At 42.0% G+C, this 22,668-nt stretch overlaps 2 protein-coding genes across 2 annotated transcripts; both read left to right on the top strand.

Annotated features, from left to right (window-relative positions):
• Positions 1 to 300: 300 nt before the first annotated feature.
• Positions 301 to 5,184, top strand: LOC108416342 (acyl-coenzyme A thioesterase 1-like). The gene is made up of 3 exons (XM_037537822.1): positions 301 to 1,026; positions 1,779 to 1,981; positions 4,278 to 5,184. Exons 1-3 carry the CDS (start codon positions 516 to 518, stop codon positions 4,881 to 4,883), a joined length of 1,320 nt encoding a protein of 439 aa, XP_037393719.1. The 5' UTR covers positions 301 to 515; the 3' UTR covers positions 4,884 to 5,184.
• Positions 5,185 to 13,515: 8,331 nt separating this feature from the next.
• LOC108424505 (acyl-coenzyme A thioesterase 1-like) lies at positions 13,516 to 18,072 on the top strand. Its single transcript, XM_037537823.1, has 3 exons — positions 13,516 to 14,298; positions 15,013 to 15,215; positions 17,372 to 18,072. The coding sequence occupies exons 1-3, from the start codon at positions 13,788 to 13,790 to the stop codon at positions 17,975 to 17,977; spliced, it is 1,320 nt and encodes a 439-aa protein (XP_037393720.1). The 5' UTR covers positions 13,516 to 13,787; the 3' UTR covers positions 17,978 to 18,072.
• Positions 18,073 to 22,668: the final 4,596 nt, after the last annotated feature.

Here is a 22,668-nt window from a genome sequence, read left to right on the forward strand (position 1 = left end):
TGAGTCCCTGAACACCTGTTAAATCATTAGAGTCTTTTACATCGTGATATCAACCCATCAGAAAAACACAAAACACCATTAGAGACTATTGGAGACCATCAGGTACCGATATGTTATTAAAATGTTTTTTTCATGTTTTTTTTCAGCAGGAAGGGCGCTGTACTATATTGGTTAAACTATAAAACTATATTATTATTAAAGTATAATGAAACTATACGCGCTGTACTATCTTGGTGATATAGTTGATATCTACTTTTTTCAGCTGTTTTTGTTGCGCATGTGCGAAACTGCCAGGGGGACTCCAAAGTGGAAATTCCTCCGTATCTGAATCTGTTGTGGCGCTAACAAGGTGACAAAAATGACAGACACTGTGTCCTAAAATAGGGGATTTATTAAGAAGCATTTGGCAATTCAAGAGCCTGATACAACGATCTTGTACTTTGTGACCTTTACCCCAGTAACCCAAAAGAGGATTTGTTCGACGGGAACTGGCAACCCCGCACAAAGACAATAACATGGCTTTTCTGCTGCGCCGCTGCTCTAAACTCTCACTGAGAAACGCGTTCATGAATACCCACTCGGACTCTGCAGCTCGTCTCCGGATTCTGCCGAGCACCAGCTGCATGTTTGACGAAGCTGTTGAGATAAAACTGAGCGGTTTGACTCCTCAGCAACATGTGCAGTTACAGTCCAACCTCCGGGACGACAAAGGCGTTGTTTTCAAAGCTACGGCCACATATCAGGCGGACGAGAAAGGAGAGGTTGACGTGAGCCGTCATCCCTCACTGGGGGGAACCTACACAGGTGTTGAACCGATGGGTTTGTTTTGGTCGATGCGGCCAGACGTGCCACACAGTAAAGTGGTGAAGAGAGACGCGTCGAGCCCCGTTCACTATCACATCGAGGCTTCCAGTGGAGGAGAAGTCCTCGCTAAGGAGACCAACGAAAGGCACTTCACGTGCCCGGGAGTCCGAAGAGCTCCTGTGAGAGAAGGCAGGATACGAGGAACCCTTTTCACACCACCTGGTCAGTTTGTTCTTAGTTTGAGTTTCACTTCTGTCTCTGATACTGAACTCGGTCAAATAGCGACTCCCCGTGGTGTAGAATATAATTATATTGATGTAATTATAAAAATAATTTTATAAACTTTATAAAATATAAAATGCTAGGCATGACTAGGACCTAATAGAAAATTTTTTTGGTGGTTTCTATGACTTTTTTTGTCACTTAGAGGGGTTTGAAGCCCCCAGCATTGGGCTGTGGAGCCCGTGGAACTATGTTCTCCGGAAAGATGGAGCTCCACCCAGTATCTTTGGAATGAGTTGGTGTGGAGTTGCCAATCGTGGCAACTCCACACCAACATCAGTACTGACTTTAATAATGCGTTTATGGCTGGATGCAATCAAATATCCTCACAACATCTAGCCTAAGGCCTATTTAGAAGAGTAGAGGTAAAATGAATACCCTTGTAAGATCTGGATGAGCAGGTGTCCATGAACGTTTGGACATATCTTCTAGATATGGAAAACACATTGCAACTACATTTTGTGAAAGGTCCACAGAAATAAAACCTGCCTCTTCAGCAAAAAGAGTTCCACATTATGACTGTGTATATTATTATATTATATTATTGAAAATATTCCAGTAAAATACTAGCCTTATGACCTATGAATATAGAGGTTAATGGTAATGTTATCAAAACAATTCAATATGCAGTTCTTCAAATCTGAATGAATGTAAAATCTGAATGAATGTTACTGTTAATGTGTATTTTACAGGTGAAGGCCCGTTCCCTGCCATTGTAGATCTGTATACTTTAGGAGGAATTCTTTGTGAGCCACGAGCAGCTCTACTGGCGAGTAATGGGTTTGTGGTGCTGGCCCTGGCTCTCTATGGTTACCAGGACATGCCCAAAAAAGTTAATAAGATTGAGCTGGAGTACTTTGAAGAAGCTGTAATATTCCTGCAGAATTTACCCGAGGTCAGTGGAATAAGGCATTTTGGTACATTGAATAGAAAATGTCTGTAAAATGCTAATAGGTTCATATATACAGTATATAGGTTATAGGAGTATGACCGATCACCAGATTTGCCTGAGTAAATCAGATGTAAATAGTGATGGATTAAGCCATTAAATGGTGTGTAAGATTTTAGAGTTGTATCTTTATTAATGTCAGAGATATACACATTTTAACTTTTGAACTAGTGATGCATGGAGTAAATAAAATAAATAAAAAATAAAATCAGTAAAAACAAACTGCACCTGTATAATGAGTGGAGCTGATAAAATGGACAGTGAGTGTAGAAACAAGGAGGTGGTCATAATGTTATGCCTGATCGGTGTATATATCATCTACACACCTTGTCCTTTTAACATTTTATATTATTTATTAGCTCAATTAATAAACAATTACAGATTGCAGTTTATCTGTTTCTTACAGAACAGTAAGTTTTGGCTGCTGCTGCTTAGCGATATCATCAACTAATCCATTTTTTGTCCGTAACTCGGCTAGAGAGTTACATTTAATGTACCTTCCTTATGAAAAAGATCATTGAACCCATTAAAATGTCTGTTGGTTCCTGGTGGTTTTCAGTAGTTGCTGTTGTTTTTCTGTGTTTTCCTGATGGGTTGTTGCTGTACTGGAGGTTAGGTTAGCTTTGTGACCAGAAGGTTACCGGTTCAATCCCCTGAGCCGACAATACATGACTGAAGTGGCCTTGGGTAAAGCATCTTACCCCCAACTGCTCCCTGGGTGCTGTGGATAGGGCTGCCCACCACTCCGGGCAAGTGTGCTTACTGCCCCCTAGTGTGTGTTCACTACTGTGTATGTAGTGTTTCACTGCACGAATGGGTTAAATGTGGAGGTGAAATTTCTCCGTTGTGGGACTAATAATGGTCACTTAATAATAATAATAATAATAATAATAATAATAATAATAATAATAAAGGCAGTGTCACTGCAGTGCTGAGAATGATCCACCACTGAAATAATACGTGCTCTGTGGTGGTCCTTTGGGGGGCCTGACCATTGAAGAACAGGGTGAAAGGAGGCTAACAAATGATGGATAGATAATTGTAAAACTACAGAGTGGAGCTGATACATTCTACAACTGAGTGTAGATACAAGGTCGGTGTACTTAATGAAGTGGTCAGTGAATGTTTTTAATAACACTAATAGAAGTCAAAATCGATTTTACACATTTAAAGTGCTAAAACATTACAATGAAAGCTCTTCTATTTGGGTTCAGTCCTAGACTTTAAGAATTTAGGCTTTAGGATTTTCAGACTTCAGAAAAAATGAATGTATTATGTATGAATGTATAAATTTGAATACCATGTTTATATTTTTCAATTTCTTGATACTGTATTGGAATCATGGTTCATGTAAGACAGTGATTCCTAACCCTGATCCTGAAGCACCCCTGCCTCAAACATATGATCAAACTAATCAGCTCATTAATAAGCCTTTCAAGAGTTTTAAGAGTTGGGTGGCTTAAAGCAGACAAGATACTAAAATGTGCAGGACAGGGGAACCTGTGCTCTGTAACATACAGTGGTGGCCTACAAATACATATTGGTTAGGAAGTACAGTTTTAAGATATGACAAAATAAGATTATCCTTTATTAGTCCCACAAATGGGGGAAAGTCACAGTGCTTCTGCGGCAAAGGGATAGCAAGGGAATCAAGAAAATGTGATTGAATACCAAAGATAAAAAAATATAAGATAAAAAATGTAAACATAAATATGAACATAAACTGTTCACAAAAAATGTAATATAATCAATTATTATTAAGCAAAAAAAATATGCTCTGTCAGGGTGTGCTGTAAAATGAGTAATAAATACTGTTTGAAATATCTGATGTGCTTCAGTGAGATATTTAGATAGCCAGAGTAGCTTCAATTGGAAAAATCAACATGCCGTCAAATGTCATCTCTGCGTCTCTTTTGGTCTTTAAACACTCCATGAACCAATAATCGAATCAGTTCCAAGCATCATTTGCCATAGCACTAGTTTCGAGAGAAAATTTAGACCACATCTACTTATTAAAGGCCTGGTATCTCAGAAACTAATGACCATTAACACCTAAAATTTTACCCCCACTCTGTTGGGCAGATGACATTATCTCTTGGAAGTACTAAGCAAATCTGGGATGATCAGTCACAAACATTTTCCTAAAAATCTGGTGGTTTGAGGAGGATTTCCCCAATACTGATGAATCTCTGCAAGGCTCTACAACAGATTTCCAAGCTTATTGTGTCTTTTTTCCCCACAGGTGAAAAAGACTGGGATAGGCATAGTGTCCATCTCAAAGAGTGGAGAAATAGCTCTGGCAATGGCATCATTCCTGCCCAATGTGAAAGCCACTGTCTGCCTCAACGGAGGCATCGCCAATGTTGTGTTTCCACTCCACTACAAAGACATTATCTTCCCACCTCTCACAGAACATCGGGAGAGGATAACTGTAACTAAATCAGGTATCTTGGACATCAGAGATGTTCTAGAAGATCCCATGGCAAAGGAGAACCGTGCCAGTCTCATACCGATTGAGCGAGCCAGCTGCAATTTCCTGTTCGTAGTTTCAGAAGATGACAGAAACTGGAACAGTGCCTATTACGCAGAGCAAGCTTGCAACATCCTCAAAGAACATGGAAAAACAAACTGTGAAGTGGTGAGCTATCCAAATGCAGGGCACTTCTTAGAAGTCCCTTACATGCCCCATTATCCATCTGGAGTCCACGCAGCAGTCGGCCAAGTGGTGGCTTTTGGAGGAGAAACGAAAGTCCATGCAGACGCACAGGTGGATACATGGAGAAGAGTGCAGGAATTTTTCAGAAAACACTTACAGTGTCCTGATGGCCCTCTTAAATCTGCTCTTTAACAAGGCTGGCTGCTGAGAAATAAGGAAGCCTGAAGAAAAAAAATCTGTATGTGATATCCTTAAAAACGGTTAAAATTTAAGACCTGCAGTTCAAGATTCATGATTTAAGAATCTAAATTAAAGAATCTAAATTAAAGACCTGCAGTTCAAGATTCATGATTTAAGAATCTATTGTCATTTCACAGGGTACAATGAAATTGGGTAGCAATCCTGATGGTGCATAAAAAAAAAAAAAAAACTAGGAATAAAGCAAAAGAAATATATAGGCTTATGAAAAATATAAAATGCAAGATATTTTAAATAGTAAAACTAGAAAATTAAACTAAAATAAATTTAAATAAAATTATAAAAGTAAAATAAGTAAGATAAAGAGGGTGGATATAAAAGAGTATGTAGCAGCCATGGTATTGCACATACACTATATTGCCAAAGGTATTCACTCACCACTCCAAATAATTGAATTCAGGTGTTCCAATTACTTCTATGCCCACAGGTGTAAAAAACCAAGCACCTAGGCATGCAGACTACTTCTACAGACATTTGTGAAAGACTGAGCTCAGTGAATTCGAGCATGGTACTGTGATAGGATGCCACCTGTGCAACAAGTCCAGTCATGAAATTTCCTCGCTACTAAATATTCTACAGTCAACTGTCAGGGGTATTATAACAAAGTGGAAGCGATTGGGAACGACAGCAACTCGGCCACGAAGTGATAGGCCATGTAAAATGACAGAGCGGTGTCAGAGGATGCTGAGGATCATAGTGCGCAGAGGTCGCCAACTTTCTGCAGAGTCAATCGCTACAGACCTCCAGACTTCATGTGGCCTTCAGATTAACTCCAGAACAATGTAGAGAGCTTCATGGAATTGGTTTCCATGGCTGAGCAGTTACATTCAAGCCTTACATCATCAAGTGCAATGCAAAGCGTTGAATGCAATGGTGTAAAGTGCCTCCACAAAGTGACGAATCATGTTTGGCAATCCAATGAATGGCTCTGGGTTTGGTGGTTGCCAGGAGAACAGTACTTGTCTGACTGCATTGTGCCAGGTGTAAAGTTTGGTGGAGGGGGGATTATGGTGTGGTGTTGTTTGTCAGGAGTTGGGCTCGGCCCCTTAGTTCCAGTGAAAGGAACTCTTAATGCTTCAGCAGACCCAGAGATTTTGCACAATTTCATGCTCTCAATTTTGTGGGAACAGTTTAGGGATGGCCCTTCCTGTTCCAACATGACACCAGTGCACAAAACAAGATCGATAAAGACATGGATGAGCGAGTTCGGTGTGGAAGAACTTGACTGGCCTGCACAGAGTCCTGACCTCAACACGATAGAACACCTTTGGGATAAATTGGAGCAGAGACTTTGAGCTAAACCTTCTTGTCCCACCTCACAAATACACTTCTGGAAGAATGGTCAAAAATTCCCATAAACACACTCCTAAACCTTGTGGAAAGCCTTCCCAGAAGAGTTGAAGCTGTTATAGCTGCAAAGGGTGGGCCAGTATCATATTAAACCCTATGGATTAAGAATGGGATGTCACTCAATTTCATGTGCTTGTGAAGGCAGACGAGCAGCTACTTTTGGCAATATAGTGTATGTGAAAGGCAGGATTTCTATTTACAGATAGTGCAGTTTAATAATAAATATAAAGTGCAGATCACATCTTTTAATATCCCTTGAGCCAGAAGCTTCTCATGTGTTTGTTTTTCCTGAGGATTCTTAGAAAGTAGAGTTGCTACTGTGCCTTTTTCACTAATGCCGTGGTGTTGGTGGTCCAGGAGAGATCTTCAGCAGTGTGTCTGCCCTGAAATGGGTCTGGATTTGTGAAGTTCTTTCTGAAGTCTAGGATGAGTTCTTTAGTTTTTGATGAGTTCAAGGCCGACAGTAGTCACGAAGGTCACTGATGACAGACTTTTTTGGAAGTGGAATAACTGGCAAATTTCAGACAAGGTGGGATGATGGATTTAGATAAGGATAGATCGAAGATTCTTGTGAAGACCATGGATAGCTGGTCCGTTCTTTCAATACACTTCCTGTTACTGTCGAGGCCAGCAGCTTTCCTCGGGTTCACAGTTTTGAGCATGTCTCACCTCATGCTCCTGTACTGTAATAATATGGTTGTTAGAAGCTGGTGGCAGGAGTGAGTCTTTCTCCATTGGTGTCACCTTGAAGTGAGCAAAGAAACAATCAAGTTCCTCTGCCAATGAGGCATCTCCTTCTGTGGCTGTGTTCTTATGGTTTGTGATGTGCTGTGTACCCTGCCACACCCGGTGTTGGTTGTTGTTGGTGAAGTGATTCTAAATTTTCCTCTTTTAGTTTGCTTTGCCTAATGCCTTTCTTCAGGTTGGTCCTGGCAACACTATGTAAGGCTTTGTCCCTAGACCTGAAGGCAGCATTGTGGTCTTTGAGAAGTATTTTGACCTTCTTTGTCATCCAGGGCTTCTGGTTTGTGTACAGCCAGATGTATTTTTGGACTGTGACATTGCCCACACAGATCCTTACATAGCAGAGTACAGCTGTTGTGTACTTACTCTAGTGGTTAAATAGGTGAACTATAGCAATACTGGAATGACTATTTTTCTGGCTGTAGAATCAGCGGTGCTTAGCAGAGTTAATTTAGAATTTGCATGATGTATTCTGTTGTGCTTCTGAAAGCCACAAGCCTCATGTTACTGTCTAAAATTGAAGATCAAAACTATCTTCATGGTTACCCAAACTATTGCTATATTAATATGTCTTGTCTGCTGTGTTTTACCCCCACCAGTGTTAAATCATGTGGAAGAATTCTCTAGTTCTGGCACTGAGTGTAATAGCCAGAGTTGGTTAATGTTACTTAATTGAAATAATGACTGCAGTAGAAGTCTATCTTCCAAAGAATGGCTTGGTAAGAAGCACATAAGCACCCTGTCTAAGAGCACCACTATTATGAGTAATGGAAATTTACTAATTGTGCTTATAGCACCTACTTGTGGAGAATCTTCAGTCTGCTAAATATGAGTGAGTGAGTGAGCCTGCACTTCACATCTAAAAATATTTTAGTATTAGCAACTGCATATAACTGCAGTATAAGTACTTACTGCATCCAGCACCTTTCAGCATAGCAGGTTTAAAATGATTAGGCTTCTGTCTTTACACTTTTTTTTAAAGTAAACCACTTAATGCACAAAATGAGTCACAGAGCAAAGTAGCAGATGCTGTCATCAAGCTAACATAATGAAATGAAACCAAATTAACAAATACACCTGATTAGAAGTGAAAGTATTATCATTTGAAAATATTCAGGGATGTATAAATCCACCCAAATATTACTTTGTATCTAAGCAACTGTATCTGATACCGACAAAGACGTGCATTGATATGGGAATTGTGAGCCAATGCTGATATCATTTTCCTTCGCATTTTACTGATCCTGGTCCTAGGGTATTTCTTGTTAACATGTAACACATTCAGCAAGCCATGTTGCCTTATTCCTGTAATCTGAATGTAATTAAATGAATAAAGTTGTTTGTCTTCAAATATTTCAAAATTGTAATGCAGTCTTCATTAATCGTTCATGAGCACACAGTTTTATGAGGATACATCTGTATGAACATGGTTGAAAATTTTCAATCAGGATTTGTCAGGAAATCTGAGCGTACTCTTTCGCCTGTATGTAGTGCCAATGATGGCTGCTCTTCTGCATATGAGGATTAAGTGAAGAGGTCACTTAACCTGGACTGCTTAAAGGAAACTGTGAAGAGTCTCACTGTTGATTAGCACAGATGGCCTTTTGCCCCACTTTAGTGCTTTGTGAGCCGTTAACTTGTTTCCTTTAGCTGTTATAAAAGGTGAGTCAGGGTTTTTTATTCAGACCCAGATTAAGCCAAAGCCTGGAGCAAGAGGAATTCTTAAGTGAATCACTACTGGCGTCACAGTTTAGTCCGAGACTATACTTCAACCACAGGTGGAAGACTAAACTATAATGTGGCTGTTGTTTTAAAAAGGCAAATCAAATTCAATGTGAAAACAAGGTTGTGGTAGTTGACACTGCTGTTAAGGTACATCTTTAGCCATTAACCACATTGTTCAAAGATTAAGTGACAGTTCAGATTGGGTGGATTAATCAGTTACTGACATTCTGCATTTGCCCTCTTGCAGCTGAAGTCAGACTTGGATCTATAAGCTTACTGAAATAAACACAAATTTGACTTGATAAGCTCCGTGTACGACAATCTTACCTACAGAAGAGAACAAATGGTTCTGGACAGAATGTTGTCCCGATAAGAGGAGCAAGTTGTTTGTGCAAACTGCCAAGCACAGCAGCTATGCTTGCTTCAAAATCTGCTTAGAGCAGAGTTAGAGCAGAGTTAACCCTTTCAGCGGGGTCAGAGGATGCTGAGGATCATAGTGCGCAGAGGTCGCCAACTTTCTGCAGAGTCAATCGCTACAGACCTCCAGACTTCATGTGGCCTTCAGATTAACTCCAGAACAATGTAGAGAGCTTCATGGAATTGGTTTCCATGGCTGAGCAGTTACATTCAAGCCTTACATCATCAAGTGCAATGCAAAGCGTTGAATGCAATGGTGTAAAGCACCTCCACAAAGTGACGAATCATGTTTGGCAATCCAATGAATGGCTCTGGGTTTGGTGGTTGCCAGGAGAACAGTACTTGTCTGACTGCATTGTGCCAGGTGTAAAGTTTGGTGGAGGGGGGATTATGGTGTGGTGTTGTTTGTCAGGAGTTGGGCTTGGCCCCTTAGTTCCAGTGAAAGGAACTCTTAATGCTTCAGCAGACCAAGAGATTTTGCACAATTTCATGCTCTCAATTTTGTGGGAACAGTTTAGGGATGGCCCCTTCCTGTTCCAACATGACACCAGTGCACAAAGCAAGATCGATAAAGACATGGATGAGCGAGTTCGGTGTGGAAGAACTTGACTGGCCTGCGCGGAGTTCTGACCTCAACACGATAGAACACCTTTGGGATGAATTGGAGCAGAGACTTTGAGCTAAACCTTCTTGTCCCACCTCACAAATACACTTCTGGAAGAATGGTCAAAAATTCCCATAAACACACTCCTAAACCTTGTGGAAAGCCTTCCCAGAAGAGTTGAAGCTGTTATAGCTGCAAAGGGTGGGCCAGTATCATATTAAACCCTATGGATTAAGAATGGGATGTCACTCAATTTCATATGCTTGTGAAGGCAGACGAGCAGCTACTTTTGGCAATATAGTGTATGTGAAAGGCAGGATTTCTATTTACAGATAGTCCATCCATCCATCCATCCATTAGCTTCCGCTTCTCTGGGGTTCGGGTCGCGGGGGCAGCATCCTAAGCAATGAGGCCCAGACCTCCCTTTCCCCAGCCACTTCCACTAGCTCTCCAAGGGGGATTCCGAGGCGCTCCCAGGCCAGCTGGGCGATATAGTCACGCCAGCGTGTCCTGGGTCTTCCCCGGGGTCTCCTCCCAGGTGGACTTGCCTGTGACACCTCCCGAGGGAGGCGTCCAGGAGGCATCCTAACCAGATGCCCGAACCACCTCAGCTGACTCCTCTCGATGTGAAGAAGCAGCGGCTCTACTCCGAGTCCCTCCCGGATGACCGAACTTCTCACCCTATCTCTAAGGGAGAGCCCAGACACCCTGCGGAGGAAACTCATTTCGGCCGCTTGTATTCGCGATCTTATTCTTTCGGTCATTACCCAAAGCTCATGACCATAGGTGAGGGTGGGAACGTAGATCGACCGGTAAATCGAGAGCCTTGCCTTATGGCTCAGCTCTTTCTTTACCACAACAGACCGGTAAAGAGCCCGCATCACTGCTGACCCAGCACCAATCCGCCTGTCAATCTCCCGCTCCCTTGTTCCATCACTCGTGAACAAGACCCCGAGATACTTGAACTCCTCCACTTGAGGCAAGAGCCTATCCCCGACCCAGAGAGGGCACTCCACCCTTTTCCGCCTGAGAACCATGGTCTCGGATTTGGAGGTACTGATTCTCATCCCAGCCGCTTCACACTCGGCTGCAAACCGATCCAGCGAAAGCTGAAGTTCGCGGCCTGATGTCCCCAATAGGACCACATCATCTGCAAACAGCAGCAATGTGACCCTGAGGTCACCAAACTGGACACCCTCCATCCCCTGACTGCGCCTAGAAATTCTATCCATAAAAATTATGAATAGAATCGGTGACAAAGGGCAGCCCTGACGGAGTCCAACTCTCACTGGGAACAAGTCTGACTTACTGCCGGCCATGCGAACCAAACTCCTGCTTTGTTTGTACAGGGCCTGAATGGCTCGTAGCAAAGAGCCATGTACCCCGTACTCCCGAAGCACCTCCCACAGAATACTCCGGGGAACACAGTCGAATGCCTTCTCCAGATCCACAAAGCACATGTGGACTGGTTGGGCAAACTCCCATGAACCCTCCAGAATCCTGGAGAGGGTGAAAAGTTGGTCCAGTGTTCCACGACCAGGACGGAACCTGCACTGCTCCTCCTGGATCCGAAGTTCAACTATAAGCCGGACTCTCTTCTCCAGTACCCCTGCATAGACCTTACCAGGGAGGCTGAGGAGTGTGATTCCCCTGTAGTTGGAACACACCCTCCGGTCCCCTTTTTTAAAAAGAGGCACCACCACCCCAGTCTGCCAATCCAGTGGCACCGCCCCCGATGTCCACGCAATGTTGAAAAGGCGTGTCAGCCAAGACAGCCCCACAACATCCAGAGCCTTGAGGAACTCAGGGCGGATCTCATCCACACCTGGAGCCTTGCCACCAAGGAGCTTCTTAACTACCTTAGCGACTTCGGCCTCAGTAATGGACAAGCCTATTCCCATGTCCCCAGACTCTGCCTCCTCACTGGAGAACGTGTCGGTGGGATTGAGAAGGTCCTCAAAGTATTCCTTCCACCGCCTAATGACGTCTTCAGTCGAAGTCAGCAGCACACCATCTCCACTATACACAGTGCTAGTGGCACACTGCTTTCCCCTTCTGAGTTGCCTGACGGTTTGCCAGAATCTTTTCGGAGCCGACTTAAAGTCACTTTCCAAGGCCTCACCAAACTCCTCCCATACACGGGTTTCTGCCTTGGCGACGACTGAAGCCGCAGATCGCTTTGCCTGTCGATACCTGCCAGCTGCCTCTGGTGTCCCACAGGCCAACCATACCCGGTAGGACTCCTTCTTCAGCTTGACGGCATCTCTCACCTGGGGTGTCCACCACCGGGTTCGAGGATTACCACCCCGACAGGCACCAACTACCTTACGGCCACAGCTACAGTCAGCCGCTTCAACAATAGAGGAACGGAACATGGCCCATTCTGAGTCTATGTCCCCCACCTCCCCCGATATCTGGTCAAAGTTCTGATGGAGGTGTGAGTTGAAGATCAATCTGACAGGTTCTTCTGCCAAACGTTCCCAGCAAACCCTCACTATTCGTTTGGGCTTGCCTGGTCTGACCGGCATCTTCCCCCACCACCTGAACCAACTCACCACCAGGTGGTGATCAGTTGACAGCTCAGCTCCTCTCTTTACCCGAGTGTCCAAAACACATGACCGCAAGTCCGATGACACGACTACAAAGTCAATCATTGAACTGCGGCCTAGGGTGTCCTGGTGCCATGTGCACTTATGGACATCCTTGTGTTCGAACATGGTGTTCGTGATGGACAAACTGTGGTTTGCACAGAAGTCCAAAAACTGAACACCACTTGGGTTCAGATCAGAGAGGCCATTCCTCCCAATCACACCCCTCCAGGTCTCACTGTCATTGCCCACGTGAGCGTTAAAGTCCCCCAGTAGGACAATAGAGTCTCCAGGAGGAGCACTTTCAAGCACCCTTTCCAAGGACTCTAAGAAGGCTGGTGACTCTGAACTGCTATTCGGTGCATAAGCACAGACAGCAGTCAGGACCCGTTCCCCAACCCGAAGGCGTAGGGAAGCTACCCTCTCATCCACCGGAGAAAACCCCAACATACAGGCACCGAGTCGAGGGGCTATGAGAAAGCCCACACCTGCCCACCGCCTCTCACCATGGGCAACTCCAGAAAAGAATAAAGTCCAGCCCCTCTCAAGGAGATTGGACCCAGAGCCCAAGCTGTGTGTTGAGGTGAGCCCGACTATATCTAGCCGGTATCTCTCAACCTCGCGCACCAACTCAGGCTCCTTCCCCGCCAGTGAGGTAACGTGTGTATATATATATATATTTCTCTTTCAGATCCAGAATGGAACTTGACTTTCTATATTTCTGTACGGACAGCATAGTAAATTACAAGCCCTGCTGAAAAAAGACCATTAGAACCACTGGAATTAGTATTAAAAGCTGATGGTTTTGCTTTCTAATGGGAACTGGCTTAATGGTTAGAGACCACTAGTTTCCTGAAAGACGCGTTCACATCTGGAAACCATCAAATGTACCTGGAATGAGTCCCTGAACACCTGTTAAATCATTAGAGTCTTTTACATCGTGATATCAACCCATCAGAAAAACACAAAACACCATTAGAGACTATTGGAGACCATCAGGTACCGACATGTTATTAAAATGTTTTTTCATGATTTTTTCAGCAGGAAGGGCGCTGTACTATATTGGTTAAACTATAAAACTATATTATTATTAAAGTATAATGAAACTATACGCGCTGTACTATCTTGGTGATATAGTTGATATCTACTTTTTTCAGCTGTTTTTGTTGCGCATGAGCGAAACTGCCAGGGGGACTCCAAAGTGGAAATTCCTCCGTATCTGAATCTGTTGTGGCGCTAACAAGGTGACAAAAATGACAGACACTGTGTCCTAAAATAGGGGATTTATTAAGAAGCATTTGGCAATTCAAGAGCCTGATACAACGATCTTGTACTTTGTGACCTTTACCCCAGTAACCCAAAAGAGGATTTGTTCGACGGGAACTGGCAACCCCGCACAAAGACAATAACATGGCTTTTCTGCTGCGCCGCTGCTCTAAACTCTCACTGAGAAACGCGTTCATGAATACCCACTCGGACTCTGCAGCTCGTCTCCGGATTCTGCCGAGCACCAGCTGCATGTTTGACGAAGCTGTTGAGATAAAACTGAGCGGTTTGACTCCTCAGCAACATGTGCAGTTACAGTCCAACCTCCGGGACGACAAAGGCGTTGTTTTCAAAGCTACGGCCACATATCAGGCGGACGAGAAAGGAGAGGTTGACGTGAGCCGTCATCCCTCACTGGGGGGAACCTACACAGGTGTTGAACCGATGGGTTTGTTTTGGTCGATGCGGCCAGACGTGCCACACAGTAAAGTGGTGAAGAGAGACGCGTCGAGCCCCGTTCACTATCACATCGAGGCTTCCAGTGGAGGAGAAGTCCTCGCTAAGGAGACCAACGAAAGGCACTTCAAGTGCCCGGGAGTCCGAAGAGCTCCTGTGAGAGAAGGCAGGATACGAGGAACCCTTTTCACACCACCTGGTCAGTTTGTTCTTAGTTTGAGTTTCACTTCTGTCTCTGATACTGAACTCGGTCAAATAGCGACTCCCCGTGGTGTAGAATATAATTATATTGATGTAATTATATAAATAACTTTATAAACTTTATAAAATATAAAATGCTAGGCATGACTAGGACCTAATAGAAAATTTTTTTGGTGGTTTCTATGACTTTTTTTGTCACTTAGAGGGGTTTGAAGCCCCCAGCATTGGGCTGTGGAGCCCGTGGAACTATGTTCTCCGGAAAGATGGAGCTCCACCCAGTATCTTTGGAATGAGTTGGTGTGGAGTTGCCAATCGTGGCAACTCCACACCAACATCAGTACTGACTTTAATAATTCGTTTATGGCTGGATGCAATCAAATATCCTCACAACATCTAGCCTAAGGCCTATCTGGATGAGCAGGTGTCCATGAACGTTTGGACATATCTTCTAGATATGGAAAACACATTGCAACTACATTTTGTGAAAGGTCCACAGAAATAAAACCTGCCTCTTCAGCAAAAAGAGTTCCACATTATGACTGTGTATATTATTATATTATATTATTGAAAATATTCCAGTAAAATACTAGCCTTATGACCTATGAATATAGAGGTTAATGGTAATGTTATCAAAACAATTCAATATGCAGTTCTTCAAATCTGAATGAATGTAAAATCTGAATGAATGTTACTGTTAATGTGTATTTTACAGGTGAAGGCCCGTTCCCTGCCATTGTAGATCTGTATACTTTAGGAGGAATTCTTTGTGAGCCACGAGCAGCTCTACTGGCGAGTAATGGGTTTGTGGTGCTGGCCCTGGCTCTCTATGGTTACCAGGACATGCCCAAAAAAGTTAATAAGATTGAGCTGGAGTACTTTGAAGAAGCTGTAATATTCCTGCAGAATTTACCCGAGGTCAGTGGAATAAGGCATTTTGGTACATTGAATAGAAAATGTCTGTAAAATGCTAATAGGTTCATATATACAGTATATAGGTTATAGGAGTATGACCGATCACCAGATTTGCCTGAGTAAATCAGATGTAAATAGTGATGGATTAAGCCATTAAATGGTGTGTAAGATTTTAGAGTTGTATCTTTATTAATGTCAGAGATATACACATTTTAACTTTTGAACTAGTGATGCATGGAGTAAATAAAATAAATAAAAAATAAAATCAGTAAAAACAAACTGCACCTGTATAATGAGTGGAGCTGATAAAATGGACAGTGAGTGTAGAAACAAGGAGGTGGTCATAATGTTATGCCTGATCGGTGTATATATCATCTACACACCTTGTCCTTTTAACATTTTATATTATTTATTAGCTCAATTAATAAACAATTACAGATTGCAGTTTATCTGTTTCTTACAGAACAGTAAGTTTTGGCTGCTGCTGCTTAGCGATATCATCAACTAATCCATTTTTTGTCCGTAACTCGGCTAGAGAGTTACATTTAATGTACCTTCCTTATGAAAAAGATCATTGAACCCATTAAAATGTCTGTTGGTTCCTGGTGGTTTTCAGTAGTTGCTGTTGTTTTTCTGTGTTTTCCTGATGGGTTGTTGCTGTACTGGAGGTTAGGTTAGCTTTGTGACCAGAAGGTTACCGGTTCAATCCCCTGAGCTGACAGTACATGACTGAAGTGGCCTTGGGTAAAGCATCTTACCCCCAACTGCTCCCTGGGTGCTGTGGATAGGGCTGCCCACCGCTCCGGGCAAGTGTGCTTACTGCCCCCTAGTGTGTGTTCACTACTGTGTATGTAGTGTTTCACTGCACAAATGGGTTAAATGTGGAGGTGAAATTTCTCCGTTGTGGGACTAATAATGGTCACTTAATAATAATAATAATAATAATAATAAAGGCAGTGTCACTGCAGTGCTGAGAATGATCCACCACTGAAATAATACGTGCTCTGTGGTGGTCCTTTGGGGCCCTGACCATTGAAGAACAGGGTGAAAGGAGGCTAACAAATGATGGATAGATAATTGTAAAACTACAGAGTGGAGCTGATACATTCTACAACTGAGTGTAGATACAAGGTCGGTGTACTTAATGAAGTGGTCAGTGAATGTTTTTAATAACACTAATAGAAGTCAAAATCGATTTTACACATTTAAAGTGCTAAAACATTACAATGAAAGCTCTTCTATTTGGGTTCAGTCCTAGACTTTAAGAATTTAGGCTTTAGGATTTTCAGACTTCAGAAAAAATGAATGTATTATGTATGAATGTATAAATTTGAATACCATGTTTATATTTTTCAATTTCTTGATACTGTATTGGAATCATGGTTCATGTAAGACAGTGATTCCTAACCCTGATCCTGAAGCACCCCTGCCTCAAACATATGATCAAACTAATCAGCTCATTAATAAGCCTTTCAAGAGTTTTAAGAGTTGGGTGGCTTAAAGCAGACAAGATACTAAAATGTGCAGGACAGGGGAACCTGTGCTCTGTAACATACAGTGGTGGCCTACAAATACATATTGGTTAGGAAGTACAGTTTTAAGATATGACAAAATAAGATTATCCTTTATTAGTCCCACAAATGGGGAAATTCACAAAAAATGTAATATAATCAATTATTACTAAGCAAAAAAAATGCTCTGTAAGGGTGTGCTGTAAAATGAGTAATAAATACTGTTTGAAATATCTGATGTGCTTCAGTGAGATATTTAGATAGCCAGAGTAGCTTCAGTTGGAAAAATCAACATGCCGTCAAATGTCATCTCTGCGTCTCTTTTGGTCTTTAAACACTCCATAAACCAATAATCGAATCAGTTCCAAGCATCCTTTGCCATAGCACTAATTTCGAGAGAAAATTTAGACCACATCTACTTATTAAAGGCCTGGTATCTCAGAAACTAATGACCATTAACACCTACAATTTTACCCCCACTCGGGCAGATGACATTATCTCTTGGAAGTACTAAGCAAATCTGGGATGATCAGTCTCAAACTTTTTCCTAAAAATCTGGTGGTTTGAGGAGGATTTCCCCAATACTGATGAATCTCTGCAAGGCTCTACAACAGATTTCCAAGCTTATTGTGTCTTTTTTCCCCACAGGTGAAAAAGACTGGGATAGGCATAGTGTCCATCTCAAAGAGTGGAGAAATAGCTCTGGCAATGGCATCATTCCTACCCAATGTGAAAGCCACTGTCTGCCTCAACGGAGGCATTGCCAATGTTGTGTTTCCACTCCACTACAAAGACATTATCTTCCCACCTCTCACAGCACATCAGGAGAGGATAACTGTAACTAAATCAGGTATCTTGGACATCAGAGATGCTCTAGAAGATCCCATGGCAAAGGAGAACCGTGCCAGTCTCATACCGATTGAGCGAGCCAGCTGCAATTTCCTGTTCGTAGTTTCAGAAGATGACAGAAACTGGAACAGTGCCTATTACGCAGAGCAAGCTTGCAACATCCTCAAAGAACATGGAAAAACAAACTGTGAAGTGGTGAGCTATCCAAATGCAGGGCACTTCTTAGAAGTCCCTTACATGCCCCATTATCCATCTGGAGTCCACGCAGCAGTCGGCCAGGTGGTGGCTTTTGGAGGAGAAACGAAAGTCCATGCAGACGCACAGGTGGATACATGGAGAAGAGTGCAGGAATTTTTCAGAAAACACTTAGACTGTCCTGATGTCCCTCTTAAATCTGCTCTTTAACAAGGCTGGCTGCTGAGAAAGAAGGAAGCCTGAAGAAAAAAATCTGTATGTGATATCCTTAAAAACGGTTAAAATTAAATACCTGCAGTTCAAGATTCATGATTTAAGATTCTTTGTCATTGCACAGGGTACAATGAAATTGGGTAGCAATCCTGATGGTGCATAATAAAGCAAAAAAATATATAGGCTTATGAAAAATGTAAAATGCAAGATATTTTAAAAAATTATATAGTCTTTTAAAATAGTAAAACTAGAAAATTAAACTAAAATAAATTTAAATAAAATTATAAAAGTAAAATAAGTAAGATAAAGAGGGTGGATATAAAAGAGTATGTAGCAGCCATGGTATTGCACATACACTATATTGCCAAAGGTATTCACTCACCACTCCAAATAATTGAATTCAGGTGTTCCAATTACTTCTATGCCCACAGGTGTAAAAAACCAAGTACCTAGGCATGCAGACTACTTCTACAGACATTTGTGAAAGACTGAGCTCAGTGAATTCGAGCATGGTACCGTGATAGGATGCCACCTGTGCAAGTCCAGTCGTGAAATTTCCTCGCTACTAAATATTCCACAGTCAACTGTCAGGGGTATTATAACAAAGTGGAAGCGATTGGGAACGACAGCAACTCGGCCACGAAGTGATAGGCCATGTAAAATGACAGAGCGGGGTCAGAGGATGCTGAGGATCATAGTGCGCAGAGGTCGACAACTTTATGCAGAGTCAATCACTACAGACCTCCAGACTTCATGTGGCCTTCAGATTAACTCCAGAACAATGTAGAGAGCTTCATGGAATGGGTTTCTATGGCTGAGCAGTTACATTCAAGCCTTACATCATCAAGCGCATTGCAAAGCGTTGAATGCAATGGTGTAAAGTGCCTCCACAAAGTGACGAATCATGTTTGGCAATCCGATGCATGGCTGTGGGTTTGGTGGTTGCCAGGAGAACAGTACTTGTCTGACTGCATTGTGCCAGGTGTAAAGTTTGGTGCAGGGGGGATTATGGTGTGGTGTTGTTTGTCAGGAGTTGGGCTCGGCCCCTTAGTTCCAGTGAAAGGAACTCTTAATGCTTCAGCAGACCAAGAGATTTTGCACAATTTCATGCTCTCAATTTTGTGGGAACAGTTTAGGGATGGCCCCTTCCTGTTCCAAAATGATGCCAATGCACAAAACAAGATCGATAAAGACATGGATGAGCGAGTTTGGTGTGGAAGAACTTGACTGGCCTGCACAGAGTCCTGACCTCAACACGATAGAACACCTTTGGCATGAATTGGAGCAGAGACTTTGAGCTAAACCTTCTTGTCCCACCTCACAAATACACTTCTGGAAGAATGGTCAAAAATTCCCATAAACACACTCCTAAACCTTGTGGAAAGCCTTCCCAGAAGAGTTGCAGCTGTTATAGCTGCAAAGGGTGGGCCAGTATCATATTAAACCCTATGGATTAAGAATGGGATGTCACTCAATTTCATGTGCTTGTGAAGGCAGACGAGCAGCTACTTTTGGCAATATAGTGTATGTGAAAAGCAGGATTTCTATTTACAGATAGTGCAGTTTAATAATAAATATAAAGTGCAGATCACATCTTTTAATATCCCTTGAGCCAGAAGCTTCTCATGTGTTTGTTTTTCCTGAGGATTCTTAGAAAGTAGAGTTGCTACTGTGCCTTTTTCACTAATGCCGTGGTGTTGGTGGTCCAGGAGAGATCTTCAGCAGTGTGTCTGCCCTGAAATGGGTCTGGATTTGTGAAGTTCTTTCTGAAGTCTAGGATGAGTTCTTTAGTTTTTGATGAGTTCAAGGCCGACAGTAGTCACGAAGGTCACTGATGACAGACTTTTTTGGAAGTGGAATAACTGGCAAATTTCAGACAAGGTGGGATGATGGATTTAGATAAGGATAGATCGAAGATTCTTGTGAAGACCATGGATAGCTGGTCCGTTCTTTCAATACACTTCCTGTTACTGGGGCCAGCAGCTTTCCTCGGGTTCACAGTTTTGAGCATGTCTCACCTCATGCTCCTGTACTGTGATAATATGGTTGTTAGAAGCTGGTGGCAGGAGTGAGTCTTTCTCCATTGGTGTCACCTTGAAGTGAGCAAAGAAACAATCAAGTTCCACTGCCAATGAGGCATCTCCTTCTGTGGCTGTGTTCTTATGGTTTGTGATGTGCTGTGTACCCTGCCACACCCGGTTTTAGTTGTTGTTGGTGAAGTGATTCTAAATTTTCCTCTTTTAGTTTGCTTTGCCTAATGCCTTTCTTCAGGTTGGTCCTGGCAACACTATGTAAGGCTTTGTCCCTAGACCTGAAGGCAGCATTGTGGTCTTTGAGAAGTATTTTGACCTTCTTTGTCATTCAGGGCTTCTGGTTTGGGTACAGCCAGATGTATTTTTGGACTGTGACATTGCCCACACAGTTCCTTACATAGCAGAGTACAGCTGTTGTGAACTTACTCTAGTGGTTAAATAGGTGAACTATAGCAATACTGGAATGACTATTTTTCTGGAATGTTTCCTTCTATTTCCACATGGCTGTAGAATCAGCGGTGCTTAGCAGAGTTAATTTAGAATTTGCCAACATTACCAAGCATTGTCCTGACTTCACTTTATACCAGTGAGGGAGACTTTAGACACTTTATTAAGGGTGTTGCCTTACTTTTTATAGCAAAGTATAGCAGTATATAACAGTACAGCAAAGATGCTAACAGTGCCTTAAAGGAGATACTTGGTATAGCCTGCTTGTCAGTAGAGCAGACAAAGTGTGGTTCATTTCATATCTAAAACTATTTCACACGATAGCTAAAAGATATAGGCATCAAGAGAGGGCTACAGTACAGTCTCCCCCACAAAGTACTGAGCATACACACAGTTTGATACATGGAGAAAAGTGCAGAGATTTTTCAAAAAACACTTAGGATCGTACTAAGGTGTCTGTTTAGAATATATGCCTTAATTTCCAAAAGCATGTAAAAGCATGCATGTTGCATGATGTATTCGGTTGTGCTTCTGAAAGCCACAAGCCTCATGTTACTGTCTAAAATTGAAGATCAAAACTATCTTCATGGTTACCCAAACTATTGCTATATTAATATGTCTTGTCTGCTGTGTTTTACCCCCACCAGTGTTAAATCATGTGGAAGAATTCTCTAGTTCTGGCACTGAGTGTAATAGCCAGAGTTGGTTAATGTTACTTAATTGAAATAATGACTGCAGTAGAAGTCTATCTTCCAAAGAATGGCTTGGTAAGAAGCACATAAGCACCCTGTCTAAGAGCACCACTATTATGAGTAATGGAAATTTACTAATTGTGCTTATAGCACCTACTTGTGGAGAATCTTCAGTCTGCTAAATATGAGTGAGTGAGTGAGCCTGCACTTCACATCTAAAAATATTTTAGTATTAGCAACTGCATATAACTGCAGTATAAGTACTTACTGCATCCAGCACCTTTCAGCATAGCAGGTTTAAAATGATTAGGCTTCTGTCTTTACACTTTTTTTAAAGTAAACCACTTAATGCACAAAATGAGTCACAGAGCAAAGTAGCAGATGCTGTCATCAAGCTAACATAATGAAATGAAACCAAATTAACAAATACACCTGATTAGAAGTGAAAGTATTATCATTTGAAAATATTCAGGGATGTATAAATCCACCCAAATATTACTTTGTATCTAAGCAACTGTATCTGATACCGACAAAGACGTGCATTGATATGGGAATTGTGAGCCAATGCTGATATCATTTTCCTTCGCATTTTACTGATCCTGGTCCTAGGGTATTTCTTGTTAACATGTAACACATTCAGCAAGCCATGTTGCCTTATTCCTGTAATCTGAATGTAATTAAATGAATAAAGTTGTTTGTCTTCAAATATTTCAAAATTGTAATGCAGTCTTCATTAATCGTTCATGAGCACACAGTTTTATGAGGATACATCTGTATGAACATGGTTGAAAATTTTCAATCAGGATTTGTCAGGAAATCTGAGCGTACTCTTTCGCCTGTATGTAGTGCCAATGATGGCTGCTCTTCTGCATATGACGATTAAGTGAAGAGGTCACTTAACCTGGACTGCTTAAAGGAAACTGTGAAGAGTCTCACTGTTGATTAGCACAGATGGCCTTTTGCCCCACTTTAGTGCTTTGTGAGCCGTTAACTTGTTTCCTTTAGCTGTTATAAAAGGTGAGTCAGGGTTTTTTATTCAGACCCAGATTAAGCCAAAGCCTGGAGCAAGAGGAATTCTTAAGTGAATCACTACTGGCGTCACAGTTTAGTCCGAGACTATACTTCAACCACAGGTGGAAGACTAAACTATAATGTGGCTGTTGTTTTAAAAAGGCAAATCAAATTCAATGTGAAAACAAGGTTGTGGTAGTTGACACTGCTGTTAAGGTACATCTTTAGCCATTAACCACATTGTTCAAAGATTAACTGACAGTTCAGATTGGGTGGATTAATCAGTTACTGACATTCTGCATTTGCCCTCTTGCAGCTGAAGTCAGACTTGGATCTATAAGCTTACTGAAATAAACAAAAATTTGACAATAAGTTACACAGAAGCCTTGATAAGATTATATGAAAGGTAATCTTTTTCAGTATTTAGTCCTTTCTGCCTTTATTACAGCTTCTATTGTTTTCAGGAGACTCACTTTCAGTTTTTCAAAGAAATTTGCAGAGATTT

This window comes from Pygocentrus nattereri, chromosome 4 (assembly GCF_015220715.1).
Source record: "Pygocentrus nattereri isolate fPygNat1 chromosome 4, fPygNat1.pri, whole genome shotgun sequence".
Lineage (NCBI taxonomy): Eukaryota > Metazoa > Chordata > Actinopteri > Characiformes > Serrasalmidae > Pygocentrus > Pygocentrus nattereri.